Below are 16168 nucleotides of genomic sequence, written 5' to 3' on the forward strand. Positions count from 1 at the left end.
GCAGGCAATTCGATCACAGCGACGTCCCACAAACAGCCAACCAGTGAATGACCACAACCTCCTGACTCAGACGCAAGACTGTTACTGACCGACAAGTTAGAACTCAATTTAAGACATTTTCCACCATTCTGCCTAAGATCTTAAGGCTGAGAGCATGAGGGAATTTGGGCCTGAGATGTCCTTTGCCGTGAGCTTCAGTGCTCAAAGAAAGATTTGTCGGTTAACACTGGAGATTACTGTCTGTAGATCCATGAGATAAAGGTTCTCGCTTCTCAGTTTCTAATGGAATTTGGCTCTGCCTCACTGAGCTCAATGTGGCTGAGATGGGTTGTGAAGTCCTGGATTCCCATCTCTCCCAGTATGAAGAGGAATCCGGAGTGAGTGAGTCAAGGCCGGTTGAGACACAACAGGGTGAGTCAACTGCAACTCACGGGCCTCAGATGAATTAATGGTTGAGCACAGCTGTTGAGCTGAGACTTATATAACCATAATAACATGGAACATGAAAGGCTGTCAGAAAGTCCAGCTCATCCCTTCAAACGCCTTGTGTGCAATTCACTTTGTCACAGCTTCTCCACAACTCATTTCACCCCCTTAAGGAATGAACGACATTCACAGGTGAAGCACTTGAGAAAGAAAAGCACAGTCAACAACACTCACGCTGCTGAATAAAACCTGAGTTAGAAGCTTGTGGGTTCGAGCCCCATGTCAAGACTTTGAACTCATATAGTCTAAACTGGGTCTCCAATGCAGTAATGGGGGAACCCTACATTGTTGGACCTGTTGAAGTGGACGTTAAAGATTCTCTGACACGATTCGAAAGGAGACCAGAATTTTTCCCGGTGTCCTGGTCAACAATCTCCCAGATAAAATTGGCCATTTTAGAGTTGGGGGAAGTCTAGCGAGCAGAGTGTTAGCGAAGTCAAGCCCGGACCTGATAAAAGCGCAGATGAGAGTCTCGGCAGCCCGAGAGGAGAAATCGTGGTGAAGGCGGCAATATTGCGGAGGTGAGGGAAGCTGAACGGGTCATGGCACGGACGTGGACAGTTGACGGTCGAACGAGACTTGAAGGTTCTGCACTGGATTGAACAACCGTAATATGGTGGGAAAATCCGAAACTTGCGACTTCTAAAACAAATCGACACTTCGGATTGATATATATATATATATCTTGTTTATTTAAAGTGTAGCCGCATCAATGATCTGATTTATAACCTTTACCGTGCCCTTGCTTCTAATTGGATTTCTCTGATCAGTCGGTGGATCAAAACTCTTCAATCCCAACTAAGAAATTAGGTTAGAGGAGGGACGATTAAGGTGGAAAGTAAAGAGAGAGAGAAAGAGACAGTGCACAGTGGCAGAGGTGTGGAGCCAGGCTCGAGTGTAGACGAGAACCTCTTGATAAGGGCTGAGCCACCTTCTTGTTATTTTTCCAGGTTGACCTGGTTCTCACCTATTTCATGTTGGAAGTGGAGGAAGATCCGGAAATGGGAAGCGGAGCCAGCGCAGAAGACAAGGAGTCGGCTAAAAGGTCAAAGGAATTGGAGAAGAAGCTTCAGGAGGACGCTGAGAAAGATGCCAGAACTGTGAAGCTACTACTTCTAGGTAAACGTGATCAGAGTTATGGCAACAACAATAATAATAATCCTACATAGATTTGATGTAACGCCTTTCACATTGGGGAAGACCTCTATAAGCGCTTCATAGGATATACTATAAAGTTACATCTGTGTATTTTGTGGGTGTACACAACAGCCGATTTGCACACTCCAATATCCCACAAATCATAATAATAATAATAATCCTCGCATTTGATATGGCGCCTCATCAAGTCATTGAGATGTCTCAAAGCGCTTCATAAAATATACTATAAAGTGAATCGACTGTATATTTTGTGGAATTATTACCCCCAGAAAGTGATCCACCAATCAACTAACAACCAGGTTCCTATTTACTGCAAGGTAAACAGAGGCGTGTGGAGGAAGGAAACTTGCCGAGGATTTTGCACAAACAGCCACAAAGTAAATGACCAATTGTACCTGGGGTGGGGGAATTGTTGGCTAAAACACGGGGAGAGAGAAACTTGCTTCTCTTAACAAAATAGCACCACAGGATCTTTAACGTCCACCTGAATAGGTGCAGACAGGACCCAGGTTCCATTCCCTCAGCAGACCTTATTGTAGTTCCTGTGATACTTTGAGACAGTTTGGCGTATGTTACCTATAAAGATGTGCAGCCGAGTGTTAATCAGTCAAACATGACATAGGATGAAGAGGAAAATATGGGTGTCATTTATTGTCAATTAATCTCCCAACTCACAGTGAACCAATCAACTTATAACAACCACAACATACCTGGGGTCGGGGTCTCGAGCGCTCTGGGACGCTACCCGGCGTGAGAGGCGCTATATAAATGCAAGTTGTTGTTGTTGCTGTTGTGGTTTGAGCGGAGCTTGCTCTGAGCTGTTTTAAAGGGTTACCGATGTTTGCGTTGCCATGACTAACACATGCGGTTGGTCTACAGTGGGGTGAGAAAAGAAGATCAGCCATAGATAAATACCATCTCCGTCATTTGCTAAGCATTTTTGCTCCGCCACGCTGATCATTGTTGGTGCTTAAGAGTCCAATTCTTTGATGGGTGTCTGTCGCTGCTACAGGTTATGCTCTTGAGTCGCCTTTATTTGCGTTTCATCAGAGTAGGAGAATCGTTTTGTGAAAGCGCTTGGTGAGATGTGCATCTGAGTGTTAGAGTCCTTGTCGGTGAGACGTTAAACTGAGGCCCTTCTGTTTTTACAGGCGTGTGTTAAACATCCCGCCTGCCTGTTCAGCTGGACATTAACAAGCCCATGACGCTAGTGGAAAAGAGGAAGGAGTTTTTCTCATTTTCCTGGGCAAAAATCCTTCAGATAAATTGGTCCGAGGTCATGTAACAATACAGTGTGTAAAATTGCCTGCGAAATACAAAATCACGGTGCTTGACAGTAATTTGATACGTTTTGACGTCATTAGCGTTGCATCAAATGCAAGGATTATTACATGTTGGCTGGACGTGAGCCAATAGCAAAACCCAGGGGGAGCTTGTTTAAACATGCGGCGTCTCAGAAATAATTCATTCCGTGGGGGAAAACTGGTATCTTTCAGTTAGTATAGCGGTCTCCAGACGATACTATTGTGGTATCTGTCACTCAATACTTTCCCTTTGCGCACAGCACTAACCTGCCATGGGGATGCATGACTACTGTATACTGCACACTGACACACACGCACGCACTTTTCCTTATGATTATGATTCCAAACTACAGCGTCTCCCAGCGAATGCTTTTCTGACTGCTGCATTTTACAACTAATCCAGTTGATAATAATCTACTGTAGACCTTCCACCAAGTACACTCCTGCCCACATTGCAGTCAGCGCCTTGGGACGTCCTCCCGATGTGAAAGGCGCTATACAAATGTGATTTTGTATTGCACTGTAATATCTCTAATCATTGTAATCACACTGAGCTAATACTGGGGAGCGAAACTCTTAATTGGTGGTGCTTTCAGAGTAAACCACTAAGGATGAGATAGCTCTCCATTCAATGCAGGGTTATGGGGAGAGCACGGGGGGGGGGGGGAGTGGGATTAATTTGGACAGCTCTTTCAAAGAGCAGGCACAGACACGATGGGCCGAATTGCCTCCTTCTGTGCTGTATAATTCTACGATTCTATGAATCCTGTGGCCATTATTGGTAGGTCTTGGGGAGAGACAAAGATTGTGGTTCACATGAGCCATGGAGTAGAAAGATTATGAATTGCCGTCGATCAGACCTCAATGAGATAAAGAAGGCCAAAGCTTTGGGATACCCCATCCAGGACAGCAGCCTGAGAACCAAGGCCATGTATCCGCAGAAGAGGTGCTGAAGAAGGTGTGAATGATATCTCCGTCTCTCAACCCGGAGAATATTGTCCTTGTCTGTGAGATTTACATCTGGAACCGGATTTCCCTCTGGATTGTGGGAATTTTAAAGGGATTAAGGAATCTGCCGTGGGTCCTGTCAGCCAGGTGGACCTTAAGGACCCCCAAAAAGAGAAAAGAGCAGGAAGTTCCTCCTGGTGACCTGACCAGCAATCCTCTACTGGTTAGTCACATTTATGGAACCGTTAGTGGAACCTGACAGGCACATATGGACACCAGTTTTGCCGACAAAACTTGGCTAAAACAAGTGATCTGCTTCTACTTCGAAAGATAATAAAGCTCCTCGAATCGTATACTGTATCCCGAGATGTTATTTCCTATCAGGAGTGATGGGAGGTGCAATGGGGGCGATGCTGGTGGCATCGTGGCTTTGCCAGATTAGCAACTAACTCGCTAAACAGATTACCGTGTGGGATGAAGAGCTTAACCTGGTGGAGCAGTCAAAGCACATTGATGGCCAGCGAACATGTCATCGACAAATGGGCAAGAAGCTTAGAGACCGGAGATTCTTTGCGGAGCTATATCCTGCCCCGTATACGACCACGGCGATAATAATAATCCTTGCATTTGATACAGCGCCTTACCGCGTCGTTGCGACGTCTCAAAGCTCTTCGCGGATATACTGCAAAATGAATTGACCGTATAGTTTGTGGGCGGAACGCGGCAGCCAATTGCGCACAGCAGCGTCCCACAAACAGTCGTGGATTGAGTGACCGCATTTGTTGTGGGGGATGCGAAGCACATCCGTCTCGGTGACGTTGTGGAGATAGTGGATTTGTTTTAGCGAACGACGCATAGCCAGCTTCTGCTTGGGATGCATTACCCCACACTCACCTCGAGATGTCACTGTCGTTGACACTATTTTCCCACCGTTGGTAAATTTATCAAGATAAGGCGACGGGCTCCACGACGAGAGCGCCAACTCCAGGCCTGCCCCAACACAGGTCCTGCTAAGCCAAGAGGCGCAACCATTATTAAAACAGCGATGAAATACTCACGCTAATTTTAATATCAATTGATATCAGTACCATAGCTGAACTTCCGCACACCGGGAAACATGTGAGGAATGGTTCTTCACCTCACAGCTATCTGTGCATCAAGCGCACGGTCACTACACTTGACAGCAATTGCACGCGGAGCGCTTTGAGACGAGGACTATTGTCACAGTATTGCCGAATGTGGAATTATTGCCCGGACGATTGGGGAAGGTTTAAGGAAGGGGATTGATGATGAATCCACCGCTTAGATCATTAATCCTGGCAAAGTGGTTTAGAGAACTTAAGCTGTTTCGATCAAAAGAAGGCGCGTTGGCAGGGACGCGACGGAGGGTTTGAGAGCAAAAGGAGAAGGGGGTTGAATCAGGGGAGGCAAAGCTGCAGCGTGCATCCCTGTCATGTCAGAATGAAATATAAAAAGAAATATGTGTTTCTCGTTCAATGTCGCTCAATATTCTACCGCAGAGCAGGCAAGATTCAAGCTGTTAAGCCCCAGGTAATGCTCCTGTTGATGAGTCTACGTGACGTTAGCAATGCTAACCTGGAGTTACCTCTCTCTGGGATGGGGTTGGGGGGTGGGGGGGAATGATTAGTCTCTGCTCAGCCAACTTCACATCTGAAAGACTCTTACCATGACTGTTTGTGGGGACGTTGCTGTGCGCAAATTGACTGCCGGGTTTCGCCCACAAAATAGGCAGTCGATTCACTTTGCGGTAAATTCCGTGAAGCGCTTTGAGACGTCTCGACGACGTGATAAGGCGCTGTGTCAAATGCAAAGATTGTTCTTATTACTATTACAGTTTACACGGTCACTGCACTTCACACTTACTCTAACGCTTTGTCAATTAATTCCTTTTCAACACAAGCCGGATGACTATCTATTTCCAACAACAACAACAAGGACGACGATTTGCATTTATACAGCACCCCTCACACAGGGTAGCGTCCCAGAGCGCTTAATTTGCCAACTGTTTGCAAAAGGGAATGAAACGTTCAAGGATACATTAAGATCGCTCAAGGTGGAGGAATAATCAGCAGGAGACTGCTTCATTGGGATTGCAACTGGCCGCCATCGAATTAATGTACAAACCAGGGCAAGGTGTGCGGCATCTTATAAAAGTGTTCCTTGGGTTAATGTTCCAAAATTAACGCCAGTGGACATCCTTGCGGGTTTTTTTTTTAATTCAAGCCCCGTCCGTTCTACTTAGTAAAGGAAAGCTCCCCCTTTTCCGAACGAGTTCGCCGATTAATTTGAACAGGGCGTTCAAATAATACCCGTGTCGATTGCCGCTGGCAGAGATCATCCTTTAGTAGACCACAGGACACTCATTAACACGCATCCCCCCCACCTCTAGGTGACCTCATTCCGTTGCCAATGTGTTTTAGCTGGCGATATCGCTCGTCCATTGCTAATGAGCTCTCACTAGCCTCAAACAGTAGCTTACTGAAAGTCCGGTCTGCACAGACAACAAGGAATTCTGTCGTTCCACGAGGGAAAATAATACTTGGGGAATATTATCCTCTTAAGAAAAAAAATCACACCTTTGCTTGGAAATCCAACTGGGCAATCAGGACAGGATTCCCTGGGACTATCTCACAGACACTTGGGTCTGAAATAATAATAATAATCCTTGCGTTCGACACAACGCCTTATCATGTCTTTGAGATGTCTCAAAGCGCTTCACAGGATATACTGTAAAGTGGAGTGACTGGTTGCTTTGTGGGCGAAAGGTCTTCGACGCTTGTGCTCACTGGTTGACTCTAGCATCTGGATAGAAAATCTGGGAGAGACACAAAGCCTTTCCTGCGGCATTATAACTCTGATGGAGACAATGCAATTTTATGTGTCCTGTTCTGACTATATCCTGTTAACTGTTATTTTCCGATGTTACAGGTGCTGGTGAATCAGGAAAGAGCACCATTGTCAAGCAAATGAAGTGAGTCTCGTTTCTGTGTCTCTATATAATTTAACAACTAACTTCTATTTGTCCCAGAAGAATAAACGGATCAAAGTCTGACCATCCAGATATAAGCCTATCTGGAAGGTCCCCCAACCATCGGAATGGGAGATCTTCCTTTTGGCATCTTAGGTTTGGGCCTGTTTGAAAATACGTCAAACTAACCCTCACCCCATAGCCCACTTCACACATGATTGTGTGTTTCTGTCGCTTGCTACATACATGTAAGAATATACATGAGCGTCGCTGGTCTTGCTAATCTCTCAGTGTTTACCTGGGCTTAGTTGGTAGCACTTTTGCGCAGGGCTGAGTTCAAACTCTGACATAAGATGAGCTCACAGTCTGGACAGACGCTCCAGTCTAAGTGCACTTTTGTCAGAGGTGCATTGGCTGAGATGTTAAAGTAATGGCCTGTTGTGGTGGACGTGTTATAAATCCAACTGGAAAAGAAAACGTTTTTCTCTTCGCATCGCCCTGACCAACAATTCTCGACGTTAATTGATCAATCACTTTACGGCTCTTTGTGGGAAACGTCCAACTTCCAACCCTACAAATTAGCGGCTGTGTTTGCCTTCAAATACACAGCCACTACCTTTTAAATAGCCCGTGAAGCGATTGGAGATGGTTTTGATACTGTAAGCGCTGTATCGATTGTGAGGATTATAATATCCTGTGAAGCACTTAACACATTCCGAACACGTACAACCCAGTGTGTAATCTCACCTCTTCAAACACTAACCTCCAATTACAAAATCACACTTCCAAAAAGTGTCAGCTCACCCACTTCCATCTCACTGGGATTCGTTTGTTAGCTGAGCGCGAGAGAAACTAGAAGCGACGCCTCTTCTCACAGTTATATGTGGAACGTTAATATAAATAAGGTTCTTTTGTGCTAAAATGTGTTATTTAACTGAACCTATGATCCCCAATAATCGGTTGAAGTTACAGCTTATTTGAGAATGTATTTCTTTTATAAAATGTTATTAATATTATTGATATCCTGTCTTTGCCCAGCATCCCAACAGATCACAATGGCTAGTGATCAAACACTTAGACAGCTCAGTGACACTGAGGCCAGTTTCAATGCCCTCACACTCCACTACTAACTGCGGCCAAAATATTCACAGGATCAAAGATGGGTTCGGATGAAGAAGGCCCTTCGGATCATCTGATTTCATCCTTCTAGAACACACGCCCAACCATCCCTCCTTCATCAATAACAACAATTTGCATTAATATAGAGCCCCACATGCAGGTTAAGTCTTACATCACTAAGATGCTTTTATAAATGAATCCCAGATTCCTGACCTCTACCACCTTTCCTGGCCAAACTGGGAGGATTGGAAGTGTTAAACAGCCTGTTTAAATGTTGTTGTGTTGTTGTTTGTGAAATGATGCACTAAATACTTTGTCGTTTCTCATAGGATCATCCATCAGAACGGTTACTCGAAGGAAGAATGTTTAGAATTCGTATCCATCATTAATGGTAATATCCTGCAATCTATCCTGGCCATCGTCAAAGCCATGTCTGTCTTTGGGATTAATCACGGAGAATCAGCTTGCGCGGTGAGCACATCTGCGCTTCGAAACCTTTAGCACGTGGAGACCTGTAGCTTAGTGGTTAGTGCGCTGGCCTCGCAAGTGAGAGGACTTGGGTTTGATTCCTGGGCAGAACGAAACCTTTGGCAAGTTTCCTTACGCCACACTCCTCTGTTCACCCAGCAGTGAGTAGGAACCCAGTTGTTAGTTGATTGACGGATCGCTTTTCCGTGAGTAATAATCCCTCCAAAAATCACAAAACAAAAAAAATTGGGTCACTCCATCCACGACTGTTTGTGGGACGCCGCTGTGCGCATTTGGCTGCCGCGTTTCGCCCACACAATGCCCAGTCAATCAACTTGACAGTGTGTTCTGTGAAGTGTTTTGAGCCGTCCTCGAAGATGTGATAAGGCGCCGTATAAATGGCAAGGATTATGATTGTTTGTATTTTGGGCTTTGCAGGATGCTGGCAGACAGCTGTTTAACCTGGCAGACTCCATCGATGAAGGCTCCATGCCCAAGCAGTTGGTGGATGTCATAAAGATGCTGTGGGCTGATTCGGGAGTTCAGGCCTGCTTTGAAAGGGCAGCCGAATACCAGCTCAACGACTCGGCTTCATAGTAAGTGCCTTGTAAACAACAGCAGCAATTTGGCTGCTGCGTTTCGCCCAAGTAACACACACGTTACGGTGAAACCCGTGAAGCGTTTCGAGATGTCTCGAAAATGTAAGGCTCTATATCAAAGGCAAGTATTATTACTGTTATTATTATTATTATTATTATTATTATACTTGGTGGGTTGGGCTTTCAGCCATCCAGCACCCACTCTGTTGAACTGGATCCCAGAGTTGCCCCTCTCCCTCAAAATAAAATCCCTCTCCACCTTTAAATCCTCCTGAAGTCCTTTCTTTTCGATCTTGCTTTTCTCAACCCCAATGTCAGGAAAATGTGTTGACCCCCAATGCAGTTAGTTTCTCCCCAGTTGCCCAAACCGGAAGAATTGGTGTCTAAAATATTGCCAATGCAAAGCAGCACAGAGCATTGCAGGACAGATGCAAGTGAGACGGACGCCAGATATAATTCTTTTAAAATAATAGTAATCGTAATCCTTGCATTTGATGCCACGCCTTATCACATCGTTGAGAAATCTCAAAGCGCTTCGGAGAATATTCTGTCAAGTGCAATGACTGTGTAATTTGCGTAATAATAGCAGTACTTTGCAAAACACGGCAGCCAATTGCACACAGCAGACGCGTGTATTTTTTTGTTTATATCCACGATCAAAGAAGTGTGGGTTACCATGTTGGAGCAGCAAACTCTTCCTGTGCAGACAGAAGGTGAGTGATTGGGGTGTGTGTGGTTTCCTGATGATTTCCACCACACTTTGCATCAGGGGCAGAAACCACGGGGGTTTAGTGGGGGTGGGGTAGGGCGGGGGCGTGTGAAACCACAACTAAAGAAACAAACCTGCCTTGCAAGTGACGAGTGGTGAGTGGCTAACCTCAGGTTGGGAGTATAACTGTGGTCTCATCACGTCTCAGAGAGGAACTTGTGTGGTTTGCCTCGAACTTGCTAAACGCCAAATACCCTACATACCGGATTCTGTCAGATTGCTGTATTATTGATAGAGCACGGCTGAGCAGATTCATTCCCCTCCTGCTGCGCGGCTGTTCTTCTAACCGTGGCCACTGGCTTTCACAGAAGTGGAGCTGCAGTCTCAGCCGGATCTGAGTGACGGGATTTAATTCGTCAAAATGCTTGAATTGAATCGACAAATTTAATCAGTCGCCCTGTTGCAAACCCACTCATGTCTCCCTTCACATGGATATTTCAACTGGCTGATTGGTGAAATTTGGACATTCCCTCCTCCGTGGCTGTTAGTGAAACCTTGGTCGGAATTTGGACAGGGATAAAGACATGAACGCTGCCAATCATTAGTGTTTGTACGTATGTATATATATATATATGACGTGAATACGGTACACCTCACATAAGTCGTATCAGTTGGAACCAAACATTTAATATGACTTATGCAAAGTACCAGTTGTGTCAAACTTGCCTAGAATATAAACTCTTGAACTGGACTTGCGCAGATGTGCGACTTAGATGATTGTACGACTTATACAGATCAGTCTGATGCGATTTTAACTGTATTTCTCTTTCCCTCAGCTACCTGAACAACCTGGAGAGGATCACAAGTGCCGGCTTTATCCCAAATGAGCAAGACGTGTTGAGGTCGAGGGTGAAGACCACAGGTATCATTGAGGAACAGTTCTCCTGTCAGGATCTACACTTCAGGTGAAAAGGCGTATATGTGTATTTGCCATTTAATATCAGTGTTAGGCGTTACAACAGAGAGTTGGAAAATAACGGGAAAGGTCATTTGTTAAGGATTTTATGAATAATTGTGGGCAGACTTAGAAAAAAAACACAAACGCACGACTTTGGCAATTGTTACGCACTTTCTATGCCACTTCCTACAGCGTTTGCTCTGAGTTTAACCTTTTGAGTTAGACAGATGGATAATTTCCAAAGGCCTCATTTGAACAGAGGGGGAAACACAAGTAAATACTCAACAACAATAACAAATTATATTTCCACGGCGCCTTTCATGTTGGGAGGATGCCCCAAGGAGCTGGGCAATCAAGGATTTGCAACCGAGCTGAGGGTATGGGGTCAGGAGAGGGTGGCGGGCTGGGAGGGTGGGGTTAGGAGGGTGAACGAAGGCACGGTTGAAGAGGTGACGGAAGGTAAACGGGTGGACACCCCCCTCTCCTCTGCCCCCCTCCCCCCCACCCCACCGGTGTTATTCTGTGGGGCAGCCTCGAGGTTAACGTGCGGATTTCCTCCCCTCCAGAATGTTTGATGTCGGTGGCCAGAGATCTGAGCGAAAGAAATGGATCCACTGTTTCGAAGGGGTGACCTGCATTATATTCTGTGGGGCGCTCAGTGCCTACGACATGGTGCTGGTGGAAGATGATGATGTGGTAAGAAGGCCAAGAGCCCGAGTTCTTACAAAAACAATTAAACAATTCGGTGCAATTGCATGAAAGGTGATTTTGGCCCCAAAAGAAAAAAGGTTTATGGACGAAATCAGACGGGGGAAGCAGAAAGTGTTGCTTGTTTCAAGAACAAATTAGATAAGATTTCTGCTAGAAAATAATATCGGGGGCTACAGTACAGCATATAGTTTGGGACACGACATGGCAAGCGACTGCCAAAGGATGGTGGAAGGCAAACTGGATGGAGCTTGGTCTTCTTTAACCTAGTAAATTCTTAAGGTCCTGTTTTGTTTGCACAGAAATCACGGAATAGGAAACGTTAGACTAAGTTATGCACTGAATGTATTCTCGGCAGCCCAGAGTGACTGACGTCCGCAATACCGCACACTGTCCCAGCTCGTCCAGTCATGCATACACTGAACAACGTAATGAGAAAGAGAAGTGAGGATCATTGAGTGAGACAAAAATAGGTTACCTGCCGGAGGTCGTTTCGAGTTCCTTGGCAACCTGTCGGCACTCCTGGAGTTTCATCTCGCACGAACGACATTGGCATTTGCTGAGGTCGATTTCCCATTACATTAATAATAAGCTTAAAAAGTGAGTGTGCAAGTTAGAGATCCAGACGGCTTCTGGCGTCGTAAGGAAGAGAAGATTGTAACCAGACTGTGTTGTAGTTTAATCAGTATGTATGTCAGCAGGACAAAACCATGCTTGGCGTCTGTCTATTCAGTGAAAATTAATGCAAAACTGTGTTCGACTCTGAATACATATCTTGCGGAATACTCCCAATGAGCATTCCAGTAACAGAGCGCGGTTTGGGTATGTTTGTGAGCAACGTTTTTTTTAAAAAAGAAAATGTTTCCTCTCACCGTGTCACTACTCATTAGGGCTTTGATTAACCCTGAAGCCAAAGTCCTAATGAGTCAGGTGGTCCCAGCTGGACAAGCAGCAGGAAGCTCGTCAGTTAATCAGTGCTTTCGATGATAATTTGGTCACTCAATCCACGATTGCGTGTGGGACGTTGCTGTGCGCAATTGGCCGCCGCGTTTCGCCCACAAGTTATCCGGTCGATTCACTTCACAGCATATTCTGAGAAGCGCTTTGAGCCGACTCGAAGTTGTGATAAGGCGCTATAGCAAATGCACGGGTTATTTATTATTACATGCTGTGCATTTTTTTTGCTGGTTAAACTCCAGCAGTTACCCCAACGCACACTCATGACGCATAACTTAGTCTAACGTTTCCTATTCCGTATTTACAAATAGCGCCCCCCACGCAGAGTAACGCCTCAGAGCGCTGATAAAAGGGGCGGGGGGGGGGGGGGGTGGTGCGGGATGCATTGAACGTAGGGCGAAAGGAAATCTAGACCGAACCAAGCAAAAATTAATCCAGTCGGTGTCCGTTTACTCCTTCCTGTTATAAATAAATTCTTGTTTGCACCAGAACCGAATGCACGAGAGTCTCCACCTGTTCAACAGTATTTGTAACCACAGATACTTTGCAGCCACCTCCATTGTACTCTTTCTGAACAAAAAGGACCTCTTCGAAGAAAAGATCAAAAAAGTTCACCTGAGTATCTGCTTCCCGGATTACGACGGTATTTTCCCTTTTATATTATATATTTACAGTATATTCTGAGAAGCGCTTTGAGAAGTCTCGAAGATACGTGATCAGGTGCTATAGCGAATGCAAGGATTACTATTATTTATTATATCTAATAGTATTCTTGCTTACACGATGGGTGCAGTGAGGGGGGAAAGTAACGCACTTTCTCATTGTGAAATGAAATCCAATGTGTTAAAAGGCATTTTGTGCTTGTGATTGTCCCCGGGTGACATCCTGCGCTCACACCTACACATGAAGGAGGGCAAGGAACAGTTTAACCTTAAAAAAAAATCCTGCGCATTTTCTTTAACACCACAAACTTCATCACAAACCGTTACCTGAATAACGTGAAGTTTAGCTGTGCGGGGGTCGTGTATTTCGCTACGCTTACATGTTTGGATTGAAATGGTTAACAACAGCAACAACAAAAAAATTGCATTTATATAGCCCAACCTCACGCAGGATAGTCCCAGATCGCTTGACCAGTCTTTCTGCTTTAACCCCCCCCCAGGTCCCAACACATACGAAGATGCCGGCAACTACATCAAGCTGCAGTTCCTTGAACTCAACATGCGAAAAGATGTGAAAGAAATCTACGCACACATGACATGCGCCACAGACACAAAAAACGTGAAGTTTGTGTTTGACGCTGTGACAGACATCATCATTAAAGAGAACCTTAAGGAATGTGGTCTTTTTTAAAAACGCTCTTTCGTCTGTCTCAGGTAAATAATAATAATAATAATAATAATCCTGGCATTTGATCTAGCATCTTATCGTGTCCAATCAACAGAAATTGCAAATGCTTTTAAAGGGAACCTCACCATCGTTTTCATTTTAAAACTGAACATTGAAGCCTTTGCACTCTCCAACGAAGATGATAATAATCCTCGCACTTGATACAGCGCCTTATCAGGTCTCCGAGACACCCCAAAGCACTTCACAGAATATACCACAAATAAAGTGAATTGAAGTGTAGTTTGTGGGCGAAAGGATGAACTAGTGGAGTATCTGTTTAATTATCACTGAGCTTGTTGGCTATTGCAAGATATCAGTTCCAAAAATGTCTTAAACAAACCAATTAGCAGAAATGACAGTGGAGTTCTCAGCAGTGTTCCTGCAGATTCACGGGCAGATATATTCCTTGACACAGTTTATTTTTACTCAGTAAGGTGTACAAAGTTTTTAAGGATTTAACTCTTATTTGACTACCAGCAATCGCCTGCCTCCCGTGCAGGAATTTATTAGTCAAGCTCCGACCGTCACCGGTCACCGTCCTACCCCTAACCTTCTTGCCCTCCTGATTCCAGCTGCCTGCTCGGGTCCAAATCCCCGACTGTCCAGCGCCTTGGGAGGCCCTCCCGACATGAAAGGCGCTATGCACGTCTTGTATTGTGGTGGCTGACACAACACCATGGGTCAGCCTGGGCTCAGTCAGTAGCACTCTCACTTCTGAGTCAGAAGATCGTGGCTTCAAGCCTCACTAAAGAACTTTGAGCTTAGTCCAAGCTTGACTTCCCAAGTACAGTGCTTGGGCAAGCATTGCCTTGTCAGAGGTGCCTGTTCAGGTAGATATTAAAGATCCAGTGGCACTATTTGACAATGGAAGGGAGTTTTTGCCAACAATCTCTGTTAAAATGAAATTGTCTATTCATTTCACGACATTTGTTTGCCAATTGGCTGGTGTGCTTGCCTACAATATGCGCAATCAGTGCACTTCCTGTGAAGCGCTTTGACGTGATAAGGCGCAACATCAAATCCAAGTATTATTATTTTACTGTAGTTTTAATCTTTATGCGTTGTTTTTTTTTTGGCCAGGAGACCTCCGACATCCTTCTTTCAACAGATTTCTCAGGGGACGATGCACCTAAAATCTTCAATCGACTCTGCCCTTAGGCGACCACAGTTAAATCTCAGCAGCAAAAACGAGCAAGTCAAAACACTAGCAAACACTGACTGGAAGGAGTAACAGAGGCAGAACCAGAAAACTCGACTCCACATTTCAATCCGGAATACGTAAAATCTACTTCGAACAAGTCTGGGCACCTTACGCTCTGAAAATAGTGCGGTGTTCACAATGTTCACGTCGACAAATTTTATGCTTACAGAATGCGGAAGCAACTGGTAACGATCTTTGCATTTGGGACAGCGCCTTTTCACATTTGGACGTCAAAGGGTTTTCGCAGCATTTACCGCGAAGTGTAGTGGCTGCGCACGTTGTAGGCGAAGTGCAGACAGCTAAGAACTGTTCTCTTAAAATGTTTTAAATAGTTAAGCTTCAAGGTAACATTGGAAAAGTCCCCAAGTTATCATCTGTCATCTTTCTCCTAAACTAGAGCGCTAGTAGCCACAAAAACTCAAATAGAATTTGGCAATATTTCAAAACTGATGTTACAACAATAATCCTCGTACGAGCAACATTTAACAACGCGAACCTTAGACACCGTTCAACTTTGAACACTGCACCCAGTTGCTGGCATAGGGTTGAGCTCTCCAGAAACGTAATCAATTCAAATTTGGTCAAAATTCAGCACTGAACGATACACATCTGACTCTCATTTCATTGTTTCTTGGGCCAGCTTGAATTCACTGTAACCTTAGGAAGGTTCAATAGTTCTAAAAAAAAATAAACCCAGAGCTTTCCTACAAAATACTGCATCGCCCGAAATTAAAGGCAGGATATCTGATACGACCGTTCTTGGAACTATTCAGTGTGGCATTACCATCTTGGAATCCATGCCTTCTGTTCTTGCTGATTATTTCTTGTTGCCACCCTTTCTTCCTATGTACACACCCAATTATTTGAAAGGATATTAGAAGGTGGTGCCATGAATGTCACGTCCGGCTGTATGTGGTTGGTTTGCAGCTGTGCCGTGCGGGTCATAAAGCACCTAAGGTGACACAGAATCTCAAATATTTCGGGCACAATTTTACTTCAACCGAATTAGTGCTTAATTGCCGATTCTTCTCTTAAAAAAATCTAGAATGTGAATGTGTTTTGTAAATAAAGTAGGTGGTTTTCCCTCCACGGCGGCAGATGTTCTAACTATTTTAAGGTTAATCTTTTAGTTCCAATAAAGAATGATTATACCCTTATCTATTTTGCCACTACCT

The 16168-nt window shown here is 44.7% G+C and overlaps 1 protein-coding gene across 1 annotated transcript; it reads left to right on the forward strand.

Annotated features, from left to right (window-relative positions):
* The first annotated feature begins 1038 nt into the window (after positions 1-1038).
* LOC103182451 (guanine nucleotide-binding protein G(t) subunit alpha-2-like) lies at positions 1039-16150 on the forward strand. Its single transcript, XM_007899477.2, has 10 exons — positions 1039-1102; positions 1437-1605; positions 6846-6888; positions 8334-8475; positions 8911-9068; positions 10617-10745; positions 11305-11434; positions 12893-13046; positions 13566-13779; positions 14873-16150. The coding sequence occupies exons 1-9, from the start codon at positions 1100-1102 to the stop codon at positions 13754-13756; spliced, it is 1119 nt and encodes a 372-aa protein (XP_007897668.1). The 5' UTR covers positions 1039-1099; the 3' UTR covers positions 13757-13779; positions 14873-16150.
* Positions 16151-16168: the final 18 nt, after the last annotated feature.

The sequence above is a fragment of the Callorhinchus milii genome, unplaced genomic scaffold (genome assembly GCF_018977255.1).
Source record: "Callorhinchus milii isolate IMCB2004 unplaced genomic scaffold, IMCB_Cmil_1.0 Scaffold19, whole genome shotgun sequence".
In the NCBI taxonomy this organism is placed as follows: Eukaryota; Metazoa; Chordata; class Chondrichthyes; order Chimaeriformes; family Callorhinchidae; genus Callorhinchus; species Callorhinchus milii.